Raw genomic sequence first — 14,937 nt, forward strand, 5'->3', positions numbered from 1 at the left:
AAGCAGGTCCTGCCTTTGGTATTAAACTACAGCTTGTAGAGTCCCTCATAGCAGAACTAATCTCAGGTGTTAAACTGTGGTGTTGCCGAGGTCAGGAGTCATTCAGATGTGCAACAATAGCTCAGGAAAAAGTACAAGGTTGGACCAAACACTGAGCAAATGCTATTGTATCCCTTAAAGCTTTTGCCCGTAAGTTATAATTTGTAAAACTACTACTGGAGAGTTAAAACTTTGCTACAAAACATTAGCTACTTACCAGAAACAATAGCCCCAGCAGCCTCAGCAAAGAACATTTCTGAGATAGCTTCACTGCATGATTTACCTTATTATTGGCTATAAGAATTTATCATTTATGGTTAAATAATATGCTTTTAAAAATATCAGAAAAAGTTGAAATCAGTTGCAACTAATGCTTAAAAAAGGTATTTTTTCTTACATTAGTTTTTTTAAAAGTTCTAATTATTATATATTTGCATTTATTTGAGGTTTTCAGAATATTATTTTAATTTAATAAACATTTAATAGGAGATATTCAGCTGACAGACAGACCTACTTGGATTTTCCAGTATCTCAATAAGAGCACTGAATAACACTATACAATCATTAGATAAGAGGGTCCTTGCACACATAAATGCTCTAAAGACAGGAAATAGCACCTCTTCTGTAAATTGTATATTACACAAGGAGAGAAAGCCATGGTGATTTCCTGCTTACACTGGGCCACTTGTTGATCACAGTAATAAGAAATGTCTTTTTATAAAGAGTATGATTATCAGCCCACCAAATCTACTCACGATATTGAATTGTTCGAAGAAGAAAAGAGGAAGGGCTGACATTAAAGACCCAGCAATACTCAGTAGCCAGGCAATACAAAGACAGAGGAAATTCATTATACATTGACATAAAGTCTTAACTTCACACCCATGAAGGTTATCTCTGATCTGACTATTACCTTTAATGATATTGGTGTTATGGTAGGCATAGTTTTGTGCATTCCATGCTTACTAGTGGTTAAAAAGCAAAGTCATTCTTAGAAATTGCTGTGAAAGTACCAAAGATCAAAGCAGAGATTATCATATACTATGAAGCATGAAATATTATAAGAATTTTAAACCACTGCATACCTGCATCTTGAATCTTGGTTCTGTCTCAAGGTGAATAAAGAGGAATTGGAGAAAGTTTAAAGGAGGAAAAGATGAATGATCAAAAGTCTGGAAGGGCTTTAACACTGATTGCCCCAGTTAAGTAGAACTGACTCAATCTGGACAAGAGACAGCTAAGGGACAATGTGCTAGAGATTTATGCATGTCACAGCGGTAATAAATAGAGATCAACTGCACTCCCTCTTTCTCTCCCAAGAGAACTGATAAATATTGATTGAAGACAGTATGGAAAGATTTAAAAAAAAAAAAAAGGTCTTATTGAAGCATGCAATTAAACTACAAAATTTCTAGGTGCATGAAGTAACAGATACTAAAAATTAATGCTTGTTGTAGGAAAAGTTAGGCAGGTTCATATGAGATGGTTATTAAAAGATTATTTAAAAATACATAAACCACATTTAGATCAGGAAATTACCTGCAAGTGATCTGATACCAGGGAAGAATTTGTGGCAAGTATCATACACACTTGCTCTTTTCTTATACTATGCTTTAGGTGCCAGTTTTTGGCTACTGGTGGAGTGAAGATAACTTTGATCAGGCTACAGTCAGACGATGTATGGCATTTTTATAGTCTCAGCTTTAAAAACAGATATGTGTCACTATGCACTTGTGTATACTCTTTTTAAGGAATTGATGAAAATAATGTTATTACTAGTAATATATTTTTCAGGAAAGATATGAGCTCATAATTGAAACATACAGCCTGTGCAATAATGCAAAACAAGCACAGTGCTGTGGGTAAAACTCAGTCCATGCAGAAAAGGAAAAGCACTTTGCAAAACTGTCAGACTGGGCTGCAGTGATGTGCATCAATCAGAGGAGCAGTGGCTGGAGTATGATTCAGCTATTCAGTCGCAGTTCTGGCCCTCCCCATCCTCATAGTTGTGAAAACCCATTTAAGATCTTTTGTGTAACAACACTTTATAGGCAAGGGCAGCCAATAAGCAAAGAGTGAGGATGTGAGCCATGCTCACCAGCCACTTCAGTGAGCTGCATTTGAAACACTGCTGCCATGTAGCACTCAAATCAGAGATGTTAAACCTGCTTTATTCAGTTTGTTCAGGATAGTGGCTTGTCAAATTCTATTCCTTATCTGACAGGATTAAAGTTTTACCTGTCTTTACAGAAGATAGCTTGAGTATTTATTTTGCAGCAACAAGAAAGAGATATTGAACAAATGCCAAAGTTTTCTCCCTTTTGCTTCATACAATTAAATTTCAATCAAATACAAAATGCTAAAGTGAAATCAGAAAGAGTTATTACATGTTCCAGACGTCTGACATATGTGACATTAACAAAGCAATTGTTCTTTATCACTGCAAGGAATATAGCTGCGAGAGTTACCTGACCAGGCTTTGTATTTTCACAGACGACTACATCATAATCTCTGGCAAGCTCGGGAGGATTGTCATTGACATCCAGGATTCTAACACCAACTGGAACATGGCTCACTAGCCCAGGATTGTCTGCAAAACACACAGGATAGTATTAAATCTTTTAAAATACTCAAAATTGCATGTCAACCTCAATTTAAAAGTGGTTTATTAACACAATAACTAGATCAAAACTGGATGCATCTACAGAAATTTAGGTAACAACACACTAAAAGATGTTTGTTGTGCTTCATTAACTGTTTTGAAAAATAACTGTTAAAAAGATTGGGAAGTATGGCATGAATCGTAAGTCACTTAAATCAAATACAAGCTACTCTGGAAGTGAAGTGGGAGGAAGTTGCTGGACTTATATTGTCACACTGTATGCCAAAAAATGATAAATTTCTTGGTAATGAATGTTAAACTGTCATCACAGTATTGAATTAAATCTAAAACAAAAATATTAAAGCATTTTTCTTTTTCAAATCTCCTTAAAGGTTTTAGAAAGTAAAATGCAAATATAATAATAAATACATAGGTACATATAAACTATTCCCAAGCTTGAGTTCTGGTTTCTCACAAGTTACCATGGTATTTCCCACAGTAGTTAGTGAGTGTGGCTTTAGCAGAAGAAAAGAAAGAAAGTTTAGCAGAAGTGAGCCTGGTTTTTGCACAAAGAAAACAATATTTAAGTACCAATGCCTTAGGCTATGATCTGTACTTTCATGACAATTCCCCCTCAGAAAGACTAAACCCTCAAAAAAGCACAATAAATAGAATCCTTTCAATAAGAATACACTTTCCATGAGAAAATGGATTAAAAAAACCAAACACCACACAATTTCTTTCAGTCCATAACACCCTTGTTCTTACTTCTAAGTACTAAGGTAATTTTATTTTGTTGAAAGAATTATGTATTTAAACTTTTTATAGTTATCTAATACATGCTTTCTGGAGTCCATACAAGTATCAATCAGTTAGATGACAAACTTCATCTTGCATTCACCAAACTATCAGTAGAAGACAGTAAAGCCAATCTTTCAAATGGACTAAAATGGAAGAATGGGGTATTATAGATTGACATTTTAAAAGTTCATGTGTGTGCTCATGAGAATAAAAAACAAACAAACAAATTTAAAAAAAACCCTCAAACACAAAAAAAAAAAAAAAAAAAAAAAAAAAAAAAAAAAAAGAGAAACAGAGAAACGTTAGTAGTCCAAGCTTCTTTCATGGTGAAACTTCATTCACCATGGTTATTTTGATCATAATTTATCCTTACCATGTTTCTTTTAAAAAGGGTCATTTGTAAAATGCCTTATATTTGTCACACCTTTAATGATCTCTGCTCAGAATTCTGGAAAGCATTGACTAGACACATGGCTTTAAAACCACCAGTGATGTAGGCTCACAGTGAAGGAATATTTGAGAATGTTGAAGTTTATTTGACAAATGGAGAGATATTGGTTTTTCTTTTGTCATATGGGATACTAGCTAGAGGATCAAGGTCTTAGAAATTGTGTCAGATTTTTCACATTCTCTCTTTAACTAACATGTATGTTCACACGATTTTTCTAATACCTTTGAAACTTAGTCAATCATCCCTATAAAATGTTAATAGAAAGGAAATAAAAAAGTTAACAGAAGACTTAACTAGCAGAGGAATGCTATTCCCAATTACCATTACCATTAGAAGTTAGAAGAACATGCACAGCAGACATTTATAGGCTTGCAAATGCCATTATCTTGCTGGAATTTTCCTTTACTGTTTTTTTCAGCTTTACCCTGAATCTATAAATATCTTTGTATAAGAGACAAACTGGACTATCTCACCTATTTTTAGGCAAGAATGAGGCTTTCTATTGCTGTCTAAAAAACACCTTTAATAGAAAACTTTGAGGAAAGTTTAAATGCTAGGGATATATAAGTGACAGAAGAATTACACTTGGCTGTCCACTAAGTATTTGGGAGAAGGGAGCCATTTATGTATCTTTGCTGTTTTTTCTCAAGGAAGCAATCTTCTCTCCAGGAGAACATTTCCAGTATGAGTATTAATACAAAAAGATGTTTGTTCCTTTCCTGAAGGTAGGTCAAAAGATCGTGCCGAACAGCACAGGCAGTATAGATTTAACATTACTTACTGCTCACTTAAATTTAGCTTACAACTCATTTAGGTAACGTCCTCTGTTAATGTAATCAGACAATGAAATTAAAAAATCCTATCATTACAACTACAGAATATGCTATCTAGGCTCAAAGAAACTTTGGTTTTGAGGCATTGTTGGGGAGGTTCTTGAACATAATATGTGAGGTATGTGGACTAGAAAGTGGTATACATGAAAGGAAGGACACAATGCACACAAAGAGAGAGTACATAAAGCTTAATAAGGAGCTAGAAAACAGGGATTACTGTAAAGGGTTAAAGATTAATAAATTAATTTTTGACAAGATTCACAAACTATAATGAAGAATTTGAACATTTTAATACTACAGAAAACCTGGAAGAGTTTTAGCAAGAAGGTAACAGAAGTTGTGATTATCAGATTATCATAGGATCACTGAAAAATCTTAGTTGAAAGGGACTTCTGGAGGTCACTGGTCCAGTTTCCAGCTCAAAGCAGGGCCATCTTCAAAGGTATGAGGAGGCATAAAACATCCAAGAGGATGCAGAAAAAAGCAGAGAGAGCACAGAGTAGTGGGTACCACAGATAAAGGATTGCTCTGTAGGCCTGGCATATAGTTACTGGGGAAGAAAAAAATCAAACTTGTTAGTCCAGTGTATGACAAAAAGTGTTAAATATTTTTGTTTCAGTACACTGCTGCAGATCTCTTTGCCCCGCCTTGAATGTGTCCTCTTGCATGCCTGTCACTACCACCCAGAGCGGTCTCAGTTAGATTTGCAGTAGTTTTACAGAGTTATTTTATGGAGATTCAGAAAGTTTACCTTATTTCTTTTGCAGCTGTTTTACAGTATGAAGAATTTATAAATACCTCATCAGTTCAAAAGAGCTCTTTATGCACAAGGTAATACTAGTAACTCTCTGGAAGCTGGTGCCTCATGGAATCACTGACATTTGCAGGCAAATTTCCATACCAACAGGCTACTCACTACAAAATGCTAATGGTACACTATGAACACCACATACCAAAACAGTCTTGAACAGTGTGCATACAACCTAAATTTGCATGCAAGGTGACAGAGCAATTTATAATGGGGGAATATAATGAGAAGGAGTTGCAGGAAATAAGGTTTTTTTTCTTTTCCTTTTTTTAATTTTTGATTTTGAGAAATAACATATACTCCAGTCTTTTTCAAGAATACAATTCACCTGCAATCTCCAAACCAATCTAATAACTGGCACTTTTAATAGTACATTTCTCTTAATAAGACAAATTTCCTGCAGCAGTATGGCAGATTTCCAGTTTTAAGATAATCAGTGCTGACATACATTTCAGGCCTGCGCATCACAAAATATTCTGTGTCCTATTAGCATTATGCCTCAAGAGTATATTTTTCGAAATGAATGCTGTCTGTTTTAAGGGGCACCTGAAGCAGAAACACTGCTCTGATTCACCTATGCTAGGGACTTACTTTCTTATGCTTGAGACTTGTTCCAGAATAAATAGTTCTTCTTCCAGAATGCTAAATATCTGTAAAGTAAATCAGTTTTATTATCCAGATCCTCATACTCAGATCCTCCATTGTCAAGTCCACTCTAAATATACAGCAGACCCAATTAACAGCCAATGTGAAGCCTTGAATATTCTCTTCCATTAGTTTCAGTGGGCAAACTTTAAAACCCCTATTTAGGAAGAAAGATTTTTAATGTAGTTACTGATGTCTGAGAGTTTATTTTCACACTAACGAAATTCCCATAGACTTAATTAAAAAATATTTTATCTGAATGAATTTCAGGATAGAAGTCCTGACATCAACAATCTTTTGTGGGTTTGTTTATTTGCTTTTTGCTTCTTTTGTATTCTTGGTTTTTCTAATTTTTTTTAGTAAGTTAGCTAACCGTAGACTGGTTTATAACTGTTTGCTATATAAGCCCATTTGACACCTTTTCAAGACTTTACAATGCAAACCAACACTTAGGATATTAAACTAGCTCTCTATACCGTTTGTTCTTAAAGAGAAGTACAAAGGACTCATCACATTTCTCCAATAAAGATTAGTTTTAACACACTAGAAAAATAAACATAGATATAGGAAGGATAAAATATACTACCAAAAAAAAAAAGCCTAAGGGATGGAAGAATGTCCAACATGCAAGTGAGGGTGACAATATCAGTAAAATACTGGGTTTAATTCCAGGATGACATATATGTGATAAACTAAGTCTTCTGGCAAGGAGAAAATTATGCAGAATCTAAGAATAAGTTTAATCTTCCAGTATTCTTTTAAAGGAAGTGGGTACTTCTAAATAATGTTACCTGAAGATGGATAGCAAATGTTTCTATTTTTTTCTTGTAGCAAAATTTTACTGATAAATATAAAGCTGAAGGCATTGATGACTTCTCTTGTGTCACAGTAGTAGTTATAGCAGCAGCAACTACAGAAGCAATAGTAGTAATCATAGCACTGCAATAGACCAAAAACATTTAGAGTTTTCAAGCTGGAAACTCTCTCTTGCCTTAATACAAGCAAAATTCTCACAGATGATGTTGGTGTTGCCTGATTAGAACAGGACACCACAAAACATACTGGGTCTGTGGCCAGAAATTTCCATTTTGAGATTTCTGTCACAAAGCTTCAAAGGGGAAGCAAATGCCATATGATTCAAAATTCTATGCCTTCTCCAGGGCCCCATCTTGGTAGGTAAGAAGAGCCATACCCTACCCCATTTTCAGATGATAATGTAGGAATATCTTCATTATTGCTTTTCCCAAAGAAACAGGAGAAGAAAATCCAGCATGCCTAGAAGCCAATGACTAAGCCAATATAAACAGGGAATAAGCATTGAAATTGGAATTAGAAGCATAATTCCTTGAGCAGGCTGGAGAACTAACTGCCTTTCAACAACTGTTAGATTTTTTAAAGCTGCTTTTTTTGTAGGCTTTCTGTATTGCATTGGTAAGCACATTTAAAAAAAAAACCAAAACCCAGCAGATACAGCTACATCCACATGATTTTAGAAAACTTCCAGAAATTGTTATTCCACCTCTTCTCTGGGAAGCTTCTTCCAGTGCCTGGCCACTCTGCCAATGAAGAAATTTTTCCTAATATCAAGATGGAATCTTCCCTGGCACAACTTTAAACCGTTTCCTCTTGTCCTCTCACTCGTTACTTGGTAGAGGAGGCAAACCCCCACCTTGCTGGAACCTCCTCTCAGGCAGTGGTAGAGAGCAATAGCATTTTCCCTAAGCCTCCTTTTCTCCTGTCTAAATGGTTGGGTCCAATGATCCTGGAATCTTTTCCACCCTTAATGATTTTATGATTCTATAAGCTCATATTGCTGTGATGCATTAGCAGCCAGCTTGCCAAGCCTGAAAGTAAATTGGTAAGTTTATTCAAGATCTCAACAAGCTAGAAGAATGGTGAGTTTGGTATCATCATTGGTAAGTTTGGACTGGGTACCAGTACTTTGTCCAGCTCTCACCAGTAAAAAAATAGCAGATATCGAGGTCATTGGCACTACACCATGACCAATACAGTCTCAAAACCCTGTAGTTTTGTTTTTAAAATCTACTTTAATCTATTTCAGACTTAGGGAAATACTTTTGTGGCAGATTCTATTTTCTGGAAAAAAAAAATAGATGTTAGCAATACCAAAACTCTTTCTGAAACTAAACTAGAAGACAGAATGCAAGTGAGGTCAAAGATGAAGAATGAATGTGATTCTTTTTCCCCTGGTGAAGTCAGGGTTTATGGTAACAATTTTATTTCTGTTTTTGCAACATACCTATAGAGATAATCATATCTATTTAAAACAATACAAAACATGGTATTTCCCTCTAATTATACTTTCAAAAAAAAAAAAAAAAAAAAACTAGTGAATTTCATTCTTTAAGTCTATTCTGTATTTCTGTATTGCAACGAAAAAATTACTAATTTTGAAAAAAAACCTGAGACCGAAAATCACTATGAGGACATTTTATATTTATTGTAAGAAAAAATTCATGTCAAAGAAAAACTGAAGCAGGATTCTAGCAACAAACTCACTGGTATTAAACAATCATCCTGCTGTCCACCAGATACAAATGGTTACAAATTTATAACACTGCAACAGCGTTTTGTTCTGATTTAGATTATTTTCATAAAGATATTGTAAAGGAAACATTTTCTAAAAACTGATTATTTGACACAAGCTATTAGAGTCATTCTTGGTCATGTGGAAAAATTTAAAATGAGAAAATATATTGACACAAATTCCTGTTCTTTTTTATTAGTTTTGTATGCCAGGAAGGTATTCTTCCAAAGACTTATTTCCTTCAGGCAATGCATAAGTTTCTTTCATGTGTTTCAAAGTAAACAAAAAATAATTGTGTATTTTTGTCTTTGATTTCACTTTTTGTAAAATAAATCAGCTTGCCTCTTAATAGCATTAACAGAAACACTATTTATACTTTATGTTTCCCCTCTAGCTTCAGTTATCCTTCTCCATATGACACTGTCATGTCGTGCCAGCAGGAGTAATATATTTTAATACCTTACCAAAATCTTAGTAATTTCTTTTCTGCAAATATAAAATATGAAAAAGAATTGTCAAATTCTTCTCATAACCTTGCTGTTTAATGATGGTAATATTGGTAGCAATATCCCTGTGATTCTAAAGAACAGATATAACCACACCTCACTATAACAATACACTTTATCTGTTCATTTGTTGTAATTATAGGACTTTCATTATTCAGCAACTCAAGGGGTTTTATACTTCACTGCTGCATATTATTAGTTGTCTCTGTGGATCCTGTTTTTCTCTGAATTATGTAACTGTATGTTTCTACTATTGTTTTTCCCAAGACTTATTAAAAGCTACTTATGTTATAATTAGAAAAGACACTTTTTTTACTCTATGTTTTTCACTCTACTCTCAATGTTTTTTTCAAAGCTTTTATTCTGCTGAGTTACCCCAAATTTTCACATAGTTATATTCTGAGCAGGGTTTGATGGCACTCTATTTAAATGTGTCTAAAAGTTATTTCTTTGAGTAGTTTTTTGCAATAACTTTTTCCTGGTATCCTTTCCATAGAACAGAAGGCATTGCATACTTTGCCAATGAAGTACTGCCCTAACTCAACACCTTGGCATTTTTTCACCTGAAGTTCATAAGAAATATGCATGGCAAAGTAAATATAGAAGATGTATAAACAAAGACAAATATATTTGTTTGGTTGGGGTTTTTTTCCCAACATCTGATTTTTTTAACACCTTGGAGATTTGTGGGTTTTTTTCTGTAAAATCAACTACATAATGATGTCTCTTCATTATTTTGATTTCTAATCCATTACGGTGTCAAAGCTCTATATACAGGTTCCTTTAATGTGGTCATTTTTTACAGTCTCTTGATAGGATTTCATTAAGTCTGGGGTATCTGACAGAACCTGGCACGAAACACCATTATTTCAGTTCTCCTGTTCTATGCAGCCTCTCCACAGCTTCACAAATTAGGAACTCTTTATTGTCCCTTCAATCACAAGTTTTTGCACCCATTGAATTCAAGTTGGTCCTTTAAGCAAATAGTGGAAAATGGTCTGATTTTCCATTTTCAGCTACTGCAGAGCATTTTGGAGACCATCAGGAGCACCACAACTCGATCCCAAAACTCCTGATGATCTAATAAACCCAGAAATCCATTCTACACACTTATATGATAACCAGCTGCATAAGAGAAATAAGTGACAACTTCGCAGTTAAAAGGCACTTTTAAAATCTTTAAAATATAAGCACTTATCTTGCATTAAAAAAAATCACATTTCAAATTAGATGCACAGTTATTATCCATCTAAATGTCAGTATTTTATTAACTCCAATAAACTTTTGATGTTAACATCACCTGAAAAACATATCAAGAAGCTGGCTTGCTCCATTTTCTTCTTTTATTTTCTTCTCCATGTTAAAAGCACAGTTCCCAGTATCAAAAAATCACAGAATCATTGATTTTGAAGGTGCCTCCATAGATTTGCAAGTCCAACTCCTTTGCTCAAAGCTGGATCTAGAGCGTACATTGCTCTGGGCCATGTCCAGTTGGGTTCTGAATGTCTCCAAGACAGAGAATCCACAACCCCTCAATGTGACCTGTTGTAATTTTTGATCAGCCTCACAGTAAAACCATTTTTCTTATTTGGTTTAAACAGAACTTTCTGTTCTTCAATTTGTGCACATTACCTCCTGTCGTTTTACCGGATACTACTCAGATGAGTCTTTCCTGATGTTGATCATTTTCAGTCACCTCTTAGACTTCCCCTAACAGTTATCTAAACAGACTGATAAGCTCCTTCTGAGCCATCACATCTCCATGCTGAACAATCCGAGCTTTTTCAGCCACTCCTTATATGAGAGATACTCCAGTCTTCACGCTTTCATGCCCCTGCACTGGGCTTAGTCCAGTATGTCCACATCTCTTCTGTACTGAGGAGCCCAAATGCGGGAGCATTCCTCATGTGGCCTCACCAGGGCTGTATAGAGGGGAAGGATCACCTCTCTCAGCCTGCTGATTGCAGTTTCCCTCACCCAGTGCAGAATGGCATTGACCTCCTTTGCCACAAGAGTGCATCACTGGCTCACACCCAGCTTTCATCCACCAGGATCTCCACCAACTTTTCTTTCAAAAGCTGCCCACCTGCCAGTTGGCCCTCCATGTGAATTGGTGCATAGGATTATTCCTCTCCAAGTGCTCAACTTTGCATTTCCTGTTATTAAATCTCTCTTCATTATTTAATTTTCCTGTTATTAAATCTCTCTTCATTTCTTGTTCACCCATTTCTCTAGCTTATTGAGATCTTTCTGGTTGTCAACATGACAGTTCGATGTATCAGCCATTATTCTAGTCTTGTGTCATTTGCCAAAGAGAGTGAAAATGGTTGAGAAAGCACTCTGTTCCACATACCAAAGCATTAATGAAGAGAGTATTGTGTCCTGCATAAGCCACCAGGAGTACTTCCTAGTGATTGAACTCCAGCTGCTATCTGGACTGCTGGTTACAGCCCTTTGAATCTGCCATTCCAGACAGTTTTCCATCCACTTCACCCTTCAGTTATCTAGCCCATTCTTCTATGTGTCTTGTTCTCACATGAATCTCTCTCAATCATCCTTAATTCTTACTAGCTAGGGAGGTAATTTTGGAATTTGAATCACTTCCTATCATTGAGTGCTACCATTACAATGAATTCTAATTGACAGATTCTATGCTAGTCCTTAAAATAGCTCAGCCTTAAGTTTTTCCACTTCCAGAGGGACAGACTGTATTCTTAGTATTACTATATTATGACTGTATTTCTTTCCTCTAAATCATGTGTTATAAAACATTGTGCATTTGTTCTGTGCTTTTCTATTCTCATTACTCTTGTCAAAGACTTCTTTAAAACCTTTACTAGAATCAAACAAATTATATCTTCTCCCTCTTTCAAAGAGACTTTTAAAATTTTTTTTCAAAGAATTCTACAAAGTCAATTAAATGGTAATAATTCTATGTGAATCTGTATTTTAAAGTATTAGTACTACTGCTAGTGTGACTGCTCCTTCCCCCTAAATCCCCAGATTTAGTCTCTAGATCCTTCAACATAAACCACAGTACAACTTGATCATCTCATTTCCTAATACTACAAAGAGATTTTAGGAAGTGCCAGTACTGAAACAATCAAGGTAAATGCTTCTGGACATTAAAATGCTGCTGTTTAAGAGCAACGCACATTAAAGAAAGAAAAGTATTGCCCATTAATTTTAATAGTAATGGTGTGCTTTAAGAAGTAAGAGCACAAACAGAAAAAACCTGTGGATTATTACATCAGCATTATTTCCACAGAGCAAAGGGGTAGGACTTCTTCAGATTTCAGAGAGGATATTTGACCAATGCAGACAGTATATATCACATACAGAGATGAAAAGTGAAAGTAAATATCTTATGAAAGATTGAGAAAGAATAAGGTTGAAGCATGAAGATATCACACAATTGGGGGTAGAAATATAATGTTAATTTTAAATTTCATTTATGTAAAATAAGCCTGGTTACAAATAGTGGCCAAAAGGATGACAGGTAGAAACTGAATTCTATCAGTGAAATGTAACACAAAAAGAGGAAAACACTCCAAGAAACTAACCATGATCAACACTTTATACCCACAGAGCACCTCTTGCTATTGAAGGAATACAGTCTTTATGGGTCTTGCAGGTTCTGCCATGTTCTTGGCCAAGTAAACAGTGTCAGAAACTGCAAATGCCTTCTACTATGTCAGACAAATTTGAGGAATACCATCCCCACAGCTAAATAACACTTTTGTCATAGCCTTTGACTGGTAGTTCTGCTTTACTCTTAGTTCTGCAATACTTTGTGCTTGAACTTGAAAGAAAAAGCCGTAAGACTAGATATGGGACTGATAGTACTTAAAGGAAGAGCTTTGGCCATAAACAACATATGCTCCTTGCTCCACCATAAATTCAGTTATTAAGTTCACAATAGATTTGGAAGAGAACAGTGTTTTAATTTTCAAATTACTGCACACAACAAAATGGTTGAGGAAGTAGACACAAGGAAAGGCTGTCTGTCATTTAGGCTGCCTGTCAGTCTGTCATCCATCTCTTCCTCACTACTATCTCTTCCTTTTTTCATAAATGAATTGTTTTTCCAACTGACCCTTTAGATTTACTTATTTTTCCAACCCCAGCTTTAACATTAACAAAGGCATTGCAAGGGACAAAAAAATCAGATTCATGTTTTCCTGTAACAAATTGCACCTGAAACAGAAATTTCTAAGCAGAGCATCTAAAAATTAAAAAAAAATAAAAAAATAAAAGAAGAAAAAAATAGTATAATTCTTACAATTTATTTCATTCTGTTTTAGTTACAAACACAATCCTCCTTCTTCATACTATTATCAGCATGATACATGTACCAGCACTCTTTTGATTATGTGAAACAAATAATGTGGAGAAAGCTATGTTTAATTTTTATGCTATTGAGATTTCTTTCTGGAAAATAATTACATTTCAATGTTTTCCAAAAAAGGACTTATGAATACTGGTTTTTTCAGTGTCCCAGTGTAGCTTTTAATTTTTTTTTAAATTAACAGTATGCACCTGCTTATGATTAGGACTTAATTATATTTTATTTAATTATATTTTATTTATGCTGAATTCAGTTTTATGCTGAACTGAAATGACATTCTATATATGTCAACACTGTCAAGCACACAGGAGTCTTAGTGTTTACTTTTTCAAGGAGTAATCATAAAATTCTAGATACTATTATTAACTCTAGGAAAGTACTTAGCTCAAAATGTCAATTTAGTTGTGAATGTAGGTACAATAATAGGAGTCAATTTGTTGTCTTTATGAAATACATTCATGCTGTTTATTTTGTAACATGTACTAGTGTACTAAATTTTAACTAAGAGATTAAGCAGATGAAAGCAGACCAGACTTAATTATGTCAGTGGAACCTGTTAGAGGTAAAACCTGTGGTTTATCATTAAAAAAAATTTTAAAAAAATTTAAAAAAAGAAAGAAAATTAATACAAATAAAAGCATTTCACAGTTTTGATCAAAATCATTACCACTGAAAGATGGTATCATGAACAGTGCTTGGGAGGATTGAGTCTATCAATCCAGAATGGGACTTTTTCTTTCTTCATTTGCCTTATTGAGTTTTTGGTTTTTTTTAATTTAAAACTTTAACTGTGGAAAAATAAAGACCCTGCAATAAAAAAGCTTAACTGAAATGTTCTTTAAACTGTCCTTGTTCCAAGTAGAAATATTTGTCTTAGACTCCTCAATCAGATGGCTTTTGATCATTGCAGGGCTTATCTGAGGCAATGGAGATTCATCAACGTTAGAGGACTTTCAAATGCACAGGTAAGTATTTATTATATCTTGGCAATTTTCCTATTAAAAGGCCAGAAACATCACCAGAAACTGCTAGGCATCTGTGAAATATAAATTAACATGGGCACACAATTAGCATGCAATTTGCTAAAACAGCTGATAGTAGATACAAGAAGGACAGATTATTTTTTCAGACAGTACTAAAGAGTGCTAACTTCTAAAACATATGAATTGTGAAACACAAATGGTACAAGCTGTTGATTTTAGGAGATTGAATGCTTAGAAATGTTGCTGGATAAGTTGGCAGCCTTCTGTCCCATGCAGAGAAATCTGGCAAATTTACACAGGTGGACTCACATAGGCATGTGATTTTGTTTAATTGTTCTCTGGAGTTAGAGTATTCACAAACACACAGAAAACT

The 14,937-nt window shown here is 34.7% G+C and overlaps 1 protein-coding gene across 3 annotated transcripts in view; it reads right to left on the reverse strand.

Moving 5' to 3' along the window:
• Window positions 1–14,937, reverse strand: part of CDH18 (cadherin 18) — a 159,537-nt gene that overhangs the window by 16,523 nt on the left and 128,077 nt on the right. For all 3 annotated transcript variants that reach the window (XM_041475911.1, XM_041475910.1, XM_041475913.1), the window contains one exon: window positions 2,508–2,629. In XM_041475911.1, coding sequence (XP_041331845.1) covers window positions 2,508–2,629 — 122 coding nt within the window. The remainder of the gene's footprint in view (window positions 1–2,507; window positions 2,630–14,937) is intronic.

The sequence above is a fragment of the Pyrgilauda ruficollis genome, unplaced genomic scaffold (assembly GCF_017590135.1).
Source record: "Pyrgilauda ruficollis isolate IOZ18807 unplaced genomic scaffold, ASM1759013v1 scaffold37, whole genome shotgun sequence".
Classification (NCBI taxonomy): domain Eukaryota; kingdom Metazoa; phylum Chordata; class Aves; order Passeriformes; family Passeridae; genus Pyrgilauda; species Pyrgilauda ruficollis.